The sequence below is a fragment of the Vitis riparia genome, chromosome 4 (genome assembly GCF_004353265.1).
Source record: "Vitis riparia cultivar Riparia Gloire de Montpellier isolate 1030 chromosome 4, EGFV_Vit.rip_1.0, whole genome shotgun sequence".
Lineage (NCBI taxonomy): Eukaryota > Viridiplantae > Streptophyta > Magnoliopsida > Vitales > Vitaceae > Vitis > Vitis riparia.
The window spans coordinates 12,397,903-12,413,993 of record NC_048434.1 but is presented as its reverse complement, the minus strand read 5'-3'; the positions used below and the strand labels follow the sequence as shown (position 1 = coordinate 12,413,993).

Sequence of the window (16,091 nt, the reverse complement as noted above, 5' to 3'; positions counted from 1 at the left end):
CTAAGATCGTGATTCGAGTTATCGGGTGAAAGATCTTAAGTGTACGAGACCTTATTGGATGAAGGGCAACAACACTTGGACGTGCATAGGTCGCATGCACGAGAAGCTCATGGGACGCGCACAAGTCGCGTGCATAGGAATAACACGAGACATGCATGTATGCAACAACTTGAGGAAAGACTTTCCAGTTTTTCCAAGCATGTTCTTCATTAGATGGATTTTGATATCGGAACATCCAGATCATAGGTATGAGTTTCAAATCTCTAGATTTATAGTTATTAATGGTTTTTATTGTCCTTTTATTCTACTACGATAAGTTTACAAATGCCTAAGGATATATGCATGCATTTTATGAGATCTAGGGTATTGTAACAAAGTAATACAAGGTTCCCAATAGAGGTGATTTTAGTCTTTGGTCACTATAACAACATCCCTAGCCATTAAGTTGAATTAAGTTGCTTAGGTTGCGTCCTTCTCCACTTAAGTAGATTCAATCATTTGAACCTCATCCTTAGTCATTTAGGTTATTTTAGTCATTATGACCAAATCTTAAGTTATTAAGGTGATTTTTCTAGTTGTAAATATGCCATTAGCCACTCAAGTGACTTGGGTATTTATGATTATATCATTATCCATTCAAGTGATTTTGGCCATTATTACATAACCTTAACAACATAGGTGATTTGATTGTTACAAAAGCATTCATAACCACTATAATAGTATTAGTCATTGCATCTTTATTTGTAGCCATTGATGTGATTTGAAACTTTCTAGCACATCCCTAGTTATTCAAAGCGAATTAAGTCATTAAGGTTGCTTCATTCTCTATTGAAGTGGATTTGGTCATTGCAAGCTCATCCTTAGCCATTAAGGTGATTGTGGTCATTACAACCAAATCTAAAGGCATTAAGATTATTTTGCCAATTGAAAATAGGTCCCTAGTCACTCACATGACTTTAGGTCATTGTGAGTGCATCACTTGCCATTCAGGTGATTTTGGTTATTACAATCACAACCCTAACCACATAGGTGATTTGATTGTTACACAAGAATCCATAACTATTATATTGGTCATTTCGCCCTTGTTCATAGCCACTGAGATGATTTGGGACTTTCTAGTGCATCCCTAGCCACTTAGGTGATTTGGATTATTGTGAGAAAATGAAGTGTCTTTAAGGTGATTTCGGTCTTTGGTCACTATGGCAGCATCCCTATCCATTAAGGTGAATGAAGTCATTCATGTTGCATCATTCTATATTAAAGTGGATTCGAACATTGCAACCTTTTGCCTACCATTTAGGTGATTTTGGTCATTATGACCAAATCCTAAGCTATTAAGGTTATTTTGTGCATTGCAAATATGACCCTAGGTACTCAAGTGACTTTGGGTATTTTCAATGTTTCACTAACCACTCAAGTGATTGTGATCACTTCAACCACAACCCTTACCACACATGTGATTAAATTGTTATGAAAGCTTCCATAGCTACTACGGTAATAATCATCATTACGACCTTGTCCACAACCACTAAGGTGATTAGGGATTTTCTAGTGCATCCACAACCATTCATGTTATTTGGGTCATTGTGAAAGAATGGAGTGTTATCAAGGTGATTTCGGTCTTTTATCACTATGACAGGTTGCCTAGCCATTTAAGTAGATTAAATCATTGGGGTTACTTCTTTCTCCACTTAAGTAAATTCAAACATTGCAACCTCATCCCTAGCCACTAAGGTGATTGTATTCATTGCGATAAAATCATAAGCTATTTAGGTTATTTTGTTCATAGGTCAAATCCTCCTATTGATTTTGGCTTAAGCTCAATTGTTGGGAACCTTGGATCACTCCGTTCTCATACCTTAGATCTCATATGGTGCATGCATCTATCCCTAAGGCTCTCTAGATCTAACGTAACGGAAAAAAATGGCTTAAAAAACCATTATAGAATAAAGATCTAGAGATTTGAAACTCATAAGTAATCGGGATGTTCCCAAACCAAAATCCATCCATTGAAGAACATGCCTAGAAAATAGGAGTCTCTCTCCCCAAGTTGTTGTCCACGTGTGCATCCCATGTGATTCCCGTGCACATAACCTGTGCACGTCCTATGCAATTCCCATGCAAATAACCTATGCTTGTCCTGTGTGGTTCTCATGTACTCGACCTGTGTGTGTCCGGTGGGCTATAACCCTGCATCCAAGGAGGTCTTGTCTGCTCAAGATTTTTCGCCCGATGACTCAAACTACAATCTTGGCACTCCAAAGTGTGGGCTTTGGAAGGGAGGAGACTATGGCTATCTCTTTCTCTAAAGGTAAAAGACAACTCTCACCAAAAGTTATTAGGAAACCTTAACCCATAAAAGGGTATTTATAGGATTACCCATTAGGCTTAAGTGACTTATGCCTATTAGGACTTGGGTCACTTAATCTAACCCAAAAAATGTTCTAATTGATTAATTAACCACATAGGGTGATCTAATTAATCAATTAATCCAAACCAGACACCTTGTTCATTATCCCCTCTACAACCTTACAAAATTAGCAAAATGCCCTTATGCACAAGAATGAACATAAAGTCAATCCAACCCTCATAAACCATGTCATCATGGTAGATGAGCTCAGAACGAGGACCACTAAGACCCATAAGAGTATTGGTTCCCTCAGAATCCAATTCTGAAGTTGATTCAACATTCCACTAAAGAAAATCAACTGCACTCCAATACTTTATGTAAATAACAATGAGATGAAGCTCGGGTTTGTGACCTTCTATCCATTGCATGTAGGCTGCCCATGAATTGGTGTCCATAATCTAATAAGATTACCTCTCCAATCCTTAAGTTACAAATCTTACTTATTATGTGATCAATTGACATACTCTAACTTTAAGGAGCACATGTCAAATTCCACTAAAGGAATTATTGTGGCTGAAAATTTCATGATTACATGTCATTTGGATCACCTAAGGGGACACATTGTCTCATTCCCATGAGATATCATAGTGCCTCTATTGAGAATACTTATTGTCACTAGCTTCCATCAACAGTGACCTAATATATAGGGATATATAACTACTTTAGGGTCTCGCCCATTTTGGTGCAAACTCAATATTATCTCAAGGTTGAGGGTCCATGCATTATAGTAGCTTGGTGAATCATGACAATTGATAGCCTTGCATCACAATTCACTATAGGTCCTGTTCAGTATGCATCACATACACTAGTGTATTCACGATGGGAAACTTATCCCGATGGCCAAGACAAGTCTTCCCTCCAATTAGGAGGTGGTACACTATAGTCACTACTGAATTGCCTAAATCCATGAATTGACTGTAGACAACTTATCTACTTACAAGGAACTCATGACTTGTATCTTCTATGCAACTCCTAGTGCACCTATGTCATGTATAATGTAAAAAAACATAGGCTGAATGCTCAAATCGATGCATATACACCAAAGGGATAACAAGGGGACAATTAAGTCTAACTTTGTTACATCATGTCTTGTTTTTAGGGGCTCAATCCCAACAAACTCCTACTAGCCCCAAAAGTAGATTAGACACTATAAAAAGATTATGCTTCATAGTCATATGACCTTCCTGTACTATCTCACAATAAGGTAACACTCTCTCTTTATATATTTCCTCTTCTAGTGGTACTTTAGTCCTTTAGACTATGCCACCATTCCATTGTTATCACATAACAGTATCTTAGATAATATAGTTGAGGAAACACATAAGCCACTTAGTGTACGCATACCTAGAGGTAGACCTGTGAGAGTTCTCAACAAACTCAAAGTTTAATTTTCCAACATGAAAGGAGTACCAACTCATCGCAAAAACTCACAAACATATAATCCCTCATTCTCCAGAGATACTAGAGTATATGTTTGACATTCACCCAAAGTTCTAATTAGGAAATTGACTAATATCCACTCATTATTTCTACAGTAAAGCAAATATTTGGTTTAACACATAACATTGCATACTTAAGGCTATCCATTACAGAGGGATTAGATACCATCTTAATGTGATCTATTTCCATAGATGTCCAAGGACATTGATCATAAGAAAGAAAACTTCAAATCTAAAGAGTAGCAAACCCTTCTTGGAGTTTTGCATCATGTACTTGACTAAAAGGTCATCTATGTAGGTGACATGACATAATTTTCCTATTCTTACAGTCCTAAAGGACCTTAATCTCAATAATATATTGCGCCTTCTTCTAGATTTTCATCTAGAACTGAGTAGACTACCAGATCTTGACTGATGACAATATCCCTACATCGTATCCGATGAGTAGATTGTCATGTACCTGCAAGATCTTAGAGAATCACCATGCTTCCCTATGCCTTCTTGTACACACAAGGCCTTTGCTACGAAAATGTTTGGTTGTTATATCTCATAAATGAGACACACTGCAATAGATAGGAGTAATTTGATGGATTTGACTATGGCCACTATTGAAAAGGTTTTACATAGTTGAAAAAAAAGTTTCAAACTATAACCTTTAGCCACATAAAACTCAAGCTTTCCATCTAGTCCTATGTTTTTCTCGTAGACCATCTTATACCTATGAGTTTTATCCCTTTAGGTGCTTCTATAGGAACCCAGACTATGCTAGAATACAAAGATTCTAACTACTTCTTCATAGCTCCTTACCTTAAATGAGCACAAACATTACTCACCACTTCATCATAATCTGTGAGATATAAATCTCCCACTAAATTTTATTATGGATATAGTAACTAATTGCATAGAAGCTAGTTTAGGTAAAGCTAGTTATTCCTAATGAACTAACCTAACAAAAGGAAAAAATGGCACATCAAAGTGGTATTGGATGGATCAGAAGACCAAGTGTCTAATACTTATATCTTTGGAAAATGTGTTGTAATAGCAATACATGTTTATTACTAGAGACTTTGATATTCTCTTTTTAGTTTGCAATGGTTATTGGTGATAAGGGTAGATCAGTTTTGAGAAGCTACTCTTAGGATTGTTATGAACATTAGTATTCATATAATCATGGAGACCTTGCCATTTTCCTTCGGGGTGGCTAAGGGGATTCTCAAAGATCATAGGGTGTTTGCATGAAAGTCAAAGGTTCTTTAGATTCTTCTATCAAGAAGAAGAAGAAGAACACTAAATAAGGAAAGTTTAAGAAAATGAATAAAAGAGCAAGCTCATGGGCAAGTGATTCCTTTGACCTTTCAAGACACTCGTAAAGGAATGTCTAGTTTACCTAAAAGAAAAAGAAAAGTATACATCGTTTTCTCATTTTGAATGTTTAGTGGTGGATTTCACCATTTATGGTGGATAGATTCCAGGCCTACTGTCTATATGTCCTTATAAGAAATTCAACAAATGAGAAGGTTAAATGATGGGATTATACTTACCTTAACTTCAAATGTAAGGTTAGTCATGCAGGTTAGTGGAAGGTAATATCTTCTCATTTTATATGTATTCCATTATCACTTTGCCAAGTTATGAGAATAGTTAGATCTTAGGATTAGACCTAGCACTAATTAAACATTTGGTATTTCACCTTCAATTGTAGTAGATGGAAAACAATATAGTGGCCATTCATTACTCTCCATGCTTCAGTGATTTTGTGCTCAAGCTTGATTAATGCGGACAACAAGGAATGTTGCACACTTTACCTACAAAATTCCTTCACCAACCACAAAAGGTTACATCATACTTTTCTCAGAAATCTAAAATTTTTTAATATCCCTATCATCTTAGCAATGAAGTATATGGATCTTATAATCCATAGTTGATATATAAAAGCACTAAAGATCATCAACAATACATACATAGGCTAATAAGATTCCACCTTACATTGTAGTAGTTGGAAAAAAATACAGTGGGCTTTCATTGCACTCTAAGCTTTTGTGACTTCCAACATGAGCTCAATTAATGCTAAGAGAATTCATAATCAGTTTTCCTCAACCTACACATGCCATGAGTTTTATTGAATTACTTGAATATGAATGACACCCTCAAACATAACCTTTTAAAAAAAGGAACATTGAATATTATTAAAAAAACATTTTAATATTTTCACTTTTAAAATTCAAACAAATTAATCTTTGAAAGTACTTGCCTTCAATTTAACTGTGTTGCTTTTAAGTAGACTTAGAACAACTAACCTGTGTCATAGATATGAAGCGTAAGCTCTTCATAAAGTAAGATGTCGGTGGCCTTTAGGTTGTTGCAATGGTCAATTAGAGGTGAACATACAGAGTGCAAATAGTTGAAAGCAAACAAACATTTATTATGGATTCCATATCTATTGTTGTTTTTGCTAGCAGAATCATCTACCACATGCACAAACACAAAATATGGGAAATGGTAGTGTATTCATATCATTTTTCTTAAGTTGTATCACATCACATGATTTACTTAGTGGTTTATTTGGGAGCACTCTACCTAAAAAAGGAACCATATAATAAGGAATTTGTTAATGTCACTCCTAAATGAAAAACAGGTATGTGAAAACCAAAGTTGGGTCCGAAGATCATATTAGCTATCGAGAAGGTACAACGATGACCGTAGCACCCCTCTAAGCCTTAAAAATTAGGTCTCTATAAATAAAGGTAAGACAAACATGACAATTAACTAGGAGATCAATGGATACCATAATCATCAATCAAATAACGAAAGCAAGTCATATATGAAGAATAAATAAATGAGGGATTAGGAGTGTACCTTATATTAGCATCGAGTGACAACGTGCTTTCATGAGAAAAAAGGATTAGTGCACCATAATAAGTATGGAATATCTCATGCAAGTCACGAAGCAAGACAAGATCAATTAATCACTCAATCAACATAACAATTAAAACCTAATATCAAATAAAGACATCATGTATGTTGGGCCTCACCAAGGCTCAATTTATTTTTGTATGAATTATTTTCATAAATTCCTTTTTTTTTTTGGATCATAAAATTTATTCATGCTTCTTAAAAAAAAAAACAAGAAAATCAAGAAAAACTATGAAATGTGTTTGCTAGAGGAAATATGACAGTAATGTTTATTAAAATTGGGATTTTAGTACCTAAAATCCTGATTTTAAAACTGGGTTTATTTCAATTGAAAACCGTTTTGAAAATTCAATTTTAAAACCTATAAATTCTCACCAAGATAGGAAAAGTACACCAAGAGGAAGGAAGGGTCGCGGACTTGAGAATGGTGCACCAAATGTGGCAATGGTGGAATGGGGCTCGTGGGTACAGTTGAGACTGCAATGCTGGTGTTGGTGGTGCTACTGTTATTTTTTCTTAATTCTCCTGATAGGCATTTCAACTCCCTTTGGATTCACACATCCAGAATAGCCTTCAAAAGACAACTGCGCTAATGTACCAAGAAAGTATCTCTCAAAATTAGTTGTTGTTGTCTAACCTTTCATCAAAGCAAGATTAATGGTTCCTACCTAAAGCAGCCTTCCCTATTTTCATCAACTGAGGCCTTTACTAACCATAGGGAATACTCCATATTGTTCTCAATCTGATCGTGGACGAATTCGGATGAGATGGTTCTCCAATAAACTCAGTTTTCTGTGTAAATCCATGGTTAGGTGGTTCCCACAGAGGTTTGCGTAGGGTTCTGCGGAGCACCAACTAGTAGGTTCATAGTAAACGCAAAATCATAATCAAAACTGTTACAAAATTCTTCATGTATTTCAGTATTGTCCGCCCACACACCATAAACTACTCCTTGATTCAGGTTGGTGTCTTTTATCTCCCAAGTTTCAGTGTTATCGTGCTATAAAGCTCAAGACCCAGTCAATGACAGCAACAGCAGATAAAATAATAATAAGTCCAAAGTCATCTCAGAGATCAACAAAAAGATCAAATGTCTGGCTTAACATCCACACTCAAACTAAGCATCAATATTGCATAAATCGGTAGAATAGAAAGCAGGTCTATGGAGAAAATAGAGACATGAAATCCAGGTTAATACTTACCTTATGTTCCTCCTCTCAAACAGTAATCTCTTTCACTTTTTGCCTCCTCCATGAAGCAAGTCAGCTTTCCTCATGGTTCTCCCACTGCTCAGTTCTCCTCTTATTTCCTCTCGAACTCCCTTCTCCAACACCCCCTGCCCACAACTCGCACTCAAAAATTTCCTGGAAATCAACAAGCTCACTAGCCCACTCCCCTGCAGAGATTGTCTCCCACTCTCCTCTCTACTCCCCTAAAAAACATGCTCTAAAAAGGTCGTGAAAAAGCCCCCACAAAAGGCCAAAAACGGCTCAAAAAACACAAAAAGGAGCAGACAGCCAGGATAAGAACACGTGTCCTCATCCGAACCAAACTGTCCAAAAGGGCTCTAAAGCTCTATAAACACAAACTCCAAAAAAACGATGCCTCCGATAATCACACTTGGACCCAAAATAATCCTCTAATATTCTCCAAAATGTAGTTCAAAAATCAATAATGAGCAAAGCATACATGGACCACTATAGGACGATGAAAAACTAAGCAAAAATGATCCTAAACACGCACTAAAAAAAAAGAGGTGGGACGGGAGAAAAAATAATAATAAAAATATGTATGTACTAGAGATAAAATAGAGGATGTACAATTTTCCTAAATCTTAATTTTTGGAACACAAATATTAAATGACGTTGTAAATGAGTGTGAAAGGGTGACTCACTCAAATGATTCTATTTTTTGTCCTACCTTGAAAGAGAGTTTGGAAAATAAATATATAGTACAAATAAAATATAAAGACCGGATGGGAGGCTCTCCCAAAAGCAATCCCAACCAAATCAAACTCATGACCCCGACAAACCATTCTCAATTTGCCTTCAATCTAAATATGGCGGTGGAAGATTTGCTTAAATGAGTTTGAAACATTATTTAAAAAATAATGTATTTACCTTAATTCTATTTTTTTCAATTATTTTCTTTTAATTTTTTTTCTTTTCAAATTTGCACGATAAATTACTAAAATATGAAAGTTTTGTATTACATTTCCATAAATCCCAATTCTCGGGACCCATATGGTAAACGACATTGAAGATGAGTGTGAAAAGGTCACACCAATGATTCTATTTTTTTATTCTGCCTTGGAAAAGAAGTCAGGAAAAAAAAAAATATAGTATAAATGAAACACAAAGATCGGGTGCGAGGCTCTCCCAAAACAACCCTAGCTAAGTTAAATTCACAGCCCCAGCCAAGTCAAATCCACAACCCCTCAAAACCATTCTCAATTTGCCTTCGACCTGAAGATGGCAGCAGAGGATTTGCTTCCCAGAGAATACGGATATGTGGTTCTTGTTCTCGTTTTCTACTGCTTTCTCAATTTCTTCATGGCTATCAGCGTAGGCAAAGCCCGGAAGAAGTGTGCACTTGTTTCTTCTGATTTCTGATTTCTGATTTTGATTTTAGTATTTTAGTATAATTAATTATGAGCCCAGAAAAACCTTTATGTGATATTTGATTTTAGTTGTTTTTCTTATTTTTTTGTTAATTTTTTTGTTGGGTTCCCTCTCTCTCTCTCTCTCTCTCTCTTTTGGCAGGTATAAGGTGTCTCTCCCTAACCTGTATGCGTTGGAATCTGAAAACAAGGATGCCAAGCTCTTCAACTGTGTCCAGGTTTGATTCCTTTCTTAGGGCTTGTTTGAATATGAGGAAAAATCAGCAAAAGGAAAGAAAAATGCTAGAGAATATTTGGAAAGTAATTTTCTGCTGTTTGTTCTTCTTTTCCCAAGTAGGGCTTTAAGAATAGGGTTTTTTTTTTTCATTGAGATTAATGTTTTCAGGGAAATAATGTTTTCTTTCATAGATTGGAACAGTGAATTGTTCTGTGTTTTCCTTTTCTAAAACAAAATCAATATTACCAAAACATTTACTCATTTGGAGAGTTTAAAATCATTATAGATTAATGGTCATAAAATAATTAAGAGAGATGTTTCTACATTATCTAAGTACATGCATGAAGTACCAAAGGAATTTGATAGACATAGCAATTAGAGTTTCTACATTTTATGTACAAACTACCACTGTTTCCTATTTTTAAAAACAAAAATAGGAAATGTGTCCCAACGAACGCTAAACCTTTGTATTTTTATTTTTTCAGAGAGGGCATCAAAATTCACTGGAAATGATGCCAGTGTTCTTCGTGCTGATGATATTAGGAGGAATTGGATATCCTCTTACATGTGCTGCTCTTGGATCCCTGTACATTGTCAGTCGATATTTCTATTTCACTGGCTATTCCACCGGCAATCCTGAAAACCGATTGACGATCGGGTTTGTTTTCCTTATACTTCAACACTGCTTTGAGTGGAAATAATGTGTTTAAAATACTCTGAATTCTGTTGCTTGGAACAAACTGAACTCATGTTGAAAATGATATGGTAGACAATTTGGAATGTTTGCTTTAGTTTGAGTCCCCCAATATAATTGGGTAATGTTTGGATGAAATTTAACTTGAAAAGTTTTCTTGTTTTTTGTAGCATCAAGGGCAAAGGGTTTAAAGAAAACTTTTTTATGCTCAAGTTCAGATCAATGCCAAAAAGGACTCATATATGAAGTTCCTATTTTTATCAAGAATTTGGCTCAAAACTATCTTTGTTTTCCCCCCCAAACTTAATTTTGTTCTTGTTTTGATGTCTATGGTTATTCAATCTGGATTCTGATTAGATGCTTCTATGAATATTTCTTTGTTCAGGAAATTTTCATTTTTGGCGATCCCGGGGCTTATGATTTGCAACATTTTGTTTGCTATCAACCTTGTTCGTGGATGAATCCTGCAATTTCGCTTTGATCCTGCACACACTCACTCGTACGCTCCCCGTTTCTAAGAACTTACTTTTGGGTGGTTTTATTTTGTGGCAATAAGACAAAGGAGAAGTGTGATTTTGTGGTAATGTAGTTGTAGTAGTATAAGCTACTTTCTAGTTTGGATCCATAGAAACTTTCTTGTGGATGTTTCCAATTTTGCTCACTTTTTGAATATATATATGATGCTTGGGGACTTTGAATTCTAATGTTGCCATTAAGGAGAAGCTTCATGAATCGGTTCATTGATTCACTCTACTATTTTCCTTAAACTACTTATACAGCTTTTTCTCTGTAGCTTGTGGCTTTGTAAATGATTGAGAAATGCCCAATGATGAGATGGTAGGTTGGACTTGGGTGCTGAAAAGTATTTTAAAGATTTTGAAACGGTGAAACCTCTAGAAATATGGTGGTTGGATGGTCAAAAGTGGATCTTAATTATGAAATTTTATAGTACTTGGTTAGGGTAGTCTACTTGATCAAGGCAAATACTAAGAAGCGTGATCCTAGTAAGTGACACGTGATCCTGAGTTCGAATTTTACCATTAATGATACTTTGAATTTATTTAGTGTTGGTTTTACGTGACGGTCAACACCTTGATATTTGAGTCTCCATGAAGAGTCCCAAAAGCTTGGCTATGGAAAGTTCCTCGATTTATAAAAATAAATAAAAAATGAAAAATTTTAGCAAGAAATTTTTTTAATATATATATTTAAAAAAAATGAAGATATAATGCCTCTATTCTATATGATATCATGACCTCAATTCTAAATTGTTAACGAAATTGTTGCAAATGGTAACAAATTAAATGCAAATTATTAATTTTTATATTTAAAAATGCATCAAGTTATTGAAAGCATTATCATAATCTTATCTATATGACATGAAAATTGAACAAATAAAAAATAATTAAATGAGTTAAAGGTTGCACATACTCGAGCTAAACTTGTTAATTTCGTATTGTTTGTTCTTTTGAGTTATTTTAATATGTGATATTTAGTTATATATATATACTATATTTCCATATGCTATAAGTATTGATTGAATAGGCAACATTCCCTTTTAAGTACTAGATGGACTACTTTGGCTCTTAAAATAATTTCCTCATTTATTTCCTTCAAATAAATTACTGTCCTATTTAGATATATTTTCTGTTTTTTATTTTTAAAATAATTTTTTTTTATATAAAAAGTATTTACCTCATTTATTTACTTTTAAAATTTTAAAAGTGAAAGTAGTAAATTTTTTTTTATATATTTTAATTTTTTAAACTAGTTTCTAAAATAATTATAATTATTTTTTATTTTTAAAAATAGAAAAATATCCAAACAAAATAACAATTTATACAAGCCTAGTGAGGTGGTCAACCCTCTTCTTCTTCTTCCCTTTTTTATTTTTATTTTTATTTTTATTTTTATGTGGTGATAGATGAGTTGACCTAACCATATAGCAAACAAACAATCACTCAAACCATAAGAATTGAACAAGCCAATGATAAATCATATAGGGATTCGAATTTTTTTTTATTGATGTGTTTAAATATTATCAAGGGAAGAAGGAACATAGGAAGCAACATCATGATAATAAGACATGGAAGAAGGCAAAAGAAACTTACATTTTGGCAATGTTTTTATAATAGAGAACAAAAAACAGTTTTTAAAAAATAAAAAGTCGGAGTGTTTAGCAAAATGTTTTAAAAAATAATTTTTTAAAACAAAAAAGGGAAAAGCTTATCTAGATGAAAGAATTTGTATTGTTTTTAAAAACATTGTCTTAATTTCATTTTTTTTAAATTTAATTTAGAATAATACTAAATCAATTTCAAATTAATTTTTATTTAAAAATAAAAATTAAATCTATATGAGTTAAAGATAAAAAAAATTTAATTATGAAATAATTTTTTTATTCTAATGAAACAAAAATTACTATAAGATAAAAATAATTTTAATATTCATTTTTAATACAATTCAAACAAGTACTTTTTTATTTTTATTTTTTTAATTTCTTGTTTGGCCATGATCTTTTATGCTTATTTTTAGGAATTATTTTTAAGTAGAAGAATCAAAAAAAGTTTTTTAATGTTTTATAAAATAAGGATATTTGATAAGTTCTTTTTATAAAATGATTTTAAAAATAAAAAACAAAAAGACTTGTTTTGATAAATTGTTTTTTTTTTTAAATGTTTTGATTTTGCAAGAACATGCTAAATTCAATTTATATAATATTAATTAATTAAATTTAATTAAAGTCTTATTGAAAATGAAAATAATTTTGTAATTAAAAATAAATAATTTTTAGTAAAAAGTAATATTATATTTTTAGTAGAAAATTATTAGACTTGTTAATGAATCCAACATATTAAGTCTTATTTAATTTGGAGTTCATTTGTCTAGTGAAAAAAAATCAAGGAAATAATAATTTTATATAGAAGAGAAACAATAGAGTTATTTATTCATAATTTTTTTTTTTTATGTTAATGAGTTTATTATTTAAGTTTTAAATTATTTTTAAAAATTAATATACTTTTTAACAAATCAAATACATTAATTCTTTAATTTATCTAGGGGAAAAAAAAATAATGATTCTATGTAGAAAAGAAATAATAGTGTGTGTATTTCTAAAAATTATTCTCTGTTTCACATTATTTTTAAAAATCGGAAATAGAAAACAATAACCAAACAATATTATGAATTTTTAAAACTTGTTTTCTATTAAAAACTCCGCTAAATAGGAGTTTAGATTTGGAATCCGATCATGGTCCACACCTTAATTTTTTCAACTTATGATCATCATATTAGGATCTTCAAATACATATAATTGGAGGGAAAGTCAAATTGAGTGCATTAGTATTAGAATTTCCAAGAAATCGACCAGCATAGACTTTGGTTAAAGGTCTTCACTCAAGAAGATCTACACTTATTTTGCATTAGCATAACATAAAACTTAAGAAGTATAGCTTAGGCTTCACATTTGCTTGTTCATGTAGAAGAACATCCAAACATTCTTTTTCAAGCCTAACAAAATAACAACAACAAATTGCAAGAAAATATGCCACCCAAGTTTCTTTTTCTTTTTGATGCATGGTTGAAATTGTCCTCTGTCCACAATTTCTAGAAAACTTCAATAAATGTAACAAAAAAGGGTAATAGAAGCCTAAATTGTAAACATAAAACAAGCCTACATTATTATAATGATTATCAATCTTGTGATTCAAATTTCAAACCTGCTTGATGGAGTTTTCAAAGACTTATTATCTCAATCACAAATTGAGTTTTCCATTCAGCACAACTTAAATTACTTCATGGACCTTGCTTGGAAGGTTTATGAAAGTGAACCATTCATGCTGCAAAATGAACTTGAGGAATGGCAATATTGATTTGAAATAAACCTCGCATTGCATTTTTGTTGATAAAGGAGAAAACATTGGAGATAACTTAAAGAGACTCTAAGCAAAAAAAAATAAAATCCATAATAATACCAAAACACGGTAAAAATAAAATAAATAAATAAATAAGAAAATAAAAAGTTACCACTTTCCATTTCTTGAAGGAACGGTGGATGACAAGGACTCACAGTGGAGGTGAGGGGAAAGAAAAGAAAGAAAGAAAGAAAAATAAATAAATATGAATATAAAGATAAAATAAAATAAAAAAAGTGAGAATAGGCTTGAAAGAATTTTGGGATGTACAGCTATCAACATTTTTTTTTTATTCAAAAAAAGTATGTATCTTTACTTTTAAAATTGTATTAGAGAAATTTTAAATTCTAAAATTAAAAAGAGGCTAACAACATAAAACGTAGAGAAAAAATTCTACAAGATAGACATTGTCGAAAATGACAAAAACCGTGGACGGCAGGATTCGAACCTGCGCGGGCAGAGCCCACATGATTTCTAGTCATGCCCGATAACCACTCCGGCACGTCCACATTGCTGATCTCTGTGGTTAAACCATTTTATTTAACTATATTTATTTTTAATACACAGTATTATTTGCATTTCTGGTAACTTTAAAAGTCATCCCACTTTGGTTATAGTATAAAGTCATTACTTTATCCGACCTGCTTCTCCACTTAAGTGGTATTAAATTATATGCAAACCTCTCCATCACTCAAAATAGTGAGATATTTGATAAAATTTTAAATTAACGAGCATTAAGTCTATTTAGTGAAACCCTAAAAAAAAAGTCAAATCGATAAAATTTTAGTATTTAATCAAAGAAACTTCTTGATAAAGTGATTTCATATTCAAGAGGATGGTCGATTAGAGTTTCAAATTGATGAAAAATTTTCTTTTTTGTCATATTCTTTTACATTTTCTTAAAAGAATTTAATCACAACCTTTCATCCTTAGTGTTCACCACCAAAGGTTTAGAAAGACCAATACTAGAGTTTACATGGGTCTACCTTGAGCTGGGATAAAAAAGAGATCCAACAATATCATTTGGGACTGCCTAGAACAAGAAGAGATTAAATGCTATCCAACAGTCTAATCACAATGCTTTTTTCCTCAACTTTATTTTCAGGACATGGAATCTATATTATAGTAATTGTATCAAGCAACACAGAACGGCAATCTCCACCCAACATCATCATCAATTTCACTCCTATGGAGTATTATTTAAGCATGTATATAATATTTCCTCCGCTAATTTTTCATTGTTTCCTTTTTTAACCCTACTCTTTATTGTTATAAGAGAGATTAATTACAAATAAAAAATAAAAAAATTCAATGCTGTATCAAATCACAACTAGAATTGAAGGGTGAAAATATCAATTTTGACAGATATATCGATAACTTGATTTTATGTTTATATTAAGAAATATCGTGAATATTTTAATACAAAATATTAAATGAAAATTGATAAAAAAAAACTCATAAATATTATAAAAACTCCAAAAAAAAATGATAGAAAATAATAATAATACATATATTGAAGCTATTTTAACAAGGAAATTGATATATATGGAAAAATATATTATATTTAGTTAGAATATATTTAAAAAATAATATATATATATATATATAAGTATTTTTATTTTAAAATGTGAATAATTTTATATATATAAATTTATACCGATCTTGTATTTAATTATTATAATTAAAGTTAACGTATTTATAATAATTTTATTTTAATCAATTTAAAACTTTGTAATATATATTTATATATCTATATAATTGCATACAATATATGTAATAAAAGACATGGTTAGTGTATTGATCCGGGCCTTGCATTCCATGTGCAAAAATAAATAACTAAAAATAAAGAAACAAACAAGGAGAAAGTGAGTTGAGCACATATAT

At 32.2% G+C, this 16,091-nt stretch overlaps 1 protein-coding gene, 1 long non-coding RNA gene and 1 other non-coding gene across 3 annotated transcripts; 1 reads left to right on the top strand and 2 right to left on the bottom strand.

Moving 5' to 3' along the window:
- Positions 1 to 7,071: 7,071 nt before the first annotated feature.
- On the bottom strand, positions 7,072 to 8,084 carry LOC117912071. The gene is made up of 3 exons (XR_004650970.1): positions 7,965 to 8,084; positions 7,476 to 7,770; positions 7,072 to 7,351 (listed from the first exon to the last, which is right to left on the bottom strand). It is a non-coding gene; the product is annotated as an uncharacterized LOC117912071 (long non-coding RNA).
- Positions 8,085 to 9,130: 1,046 nt separating this feature from the next.
- On the top strand, positions 9,131 to 11,015 carry LOC117912098 (microsomal glutathione S-transferase 3). The gene is made up of 4 exons (XM_034826563.1): positions 9,131 to 9,346; positions 9,525 to 9,600; positions 10,085 to 10,257; positions 10,679 to 11,015. The coding sequence occupies exons 1-4, from the start codon at positions 9,234 to 9,236 to the stop codon at positions 10,752 to 10,754; spliced, it is 438 nt and encodes a 145-aa protein (XP_034682454.1). The 5' UTR covers positions 9,131 to 9,233; the 3' UTR covers positions 10,755 to 11,015.
- Positions 11,016 to 14,634: 3,619 nt separating this feature from the next.
- TRNAS-AGA lies at positions 14,635 to 14,716 on the bottom strand. Its single transcript has one exon. It is a non-coding gene; the product is annotated as a tRNA-Ser (tRNA).
- Positions 14,717 to 16,091: the final 1,375 nt, after the last annotated feature.

Coding starts and splice junctions, on each gene's coding strand:
- LOC117912098 (XM_034826563.1), top strand. CDS start 9,234: ATGGCAGCAGAGGATTTGCTTCCCAGAGAATACGGATATGTGGTTCTT. Junction 9,347..9,524: donor GTAGGCAAAGCCCGGAAGAA/GTGTGCACTTGT, acceptor CTCTTTTGGCAG/GTATAAGGTGTCTCTCCCTA. Junction 10,258..10,678: donor GAAAACCGATTGACGATCGG/GTTTGTTTTCCT, acceptor TTCTTTGTTCAG/GAAATTTTCATTTTTGGCGA.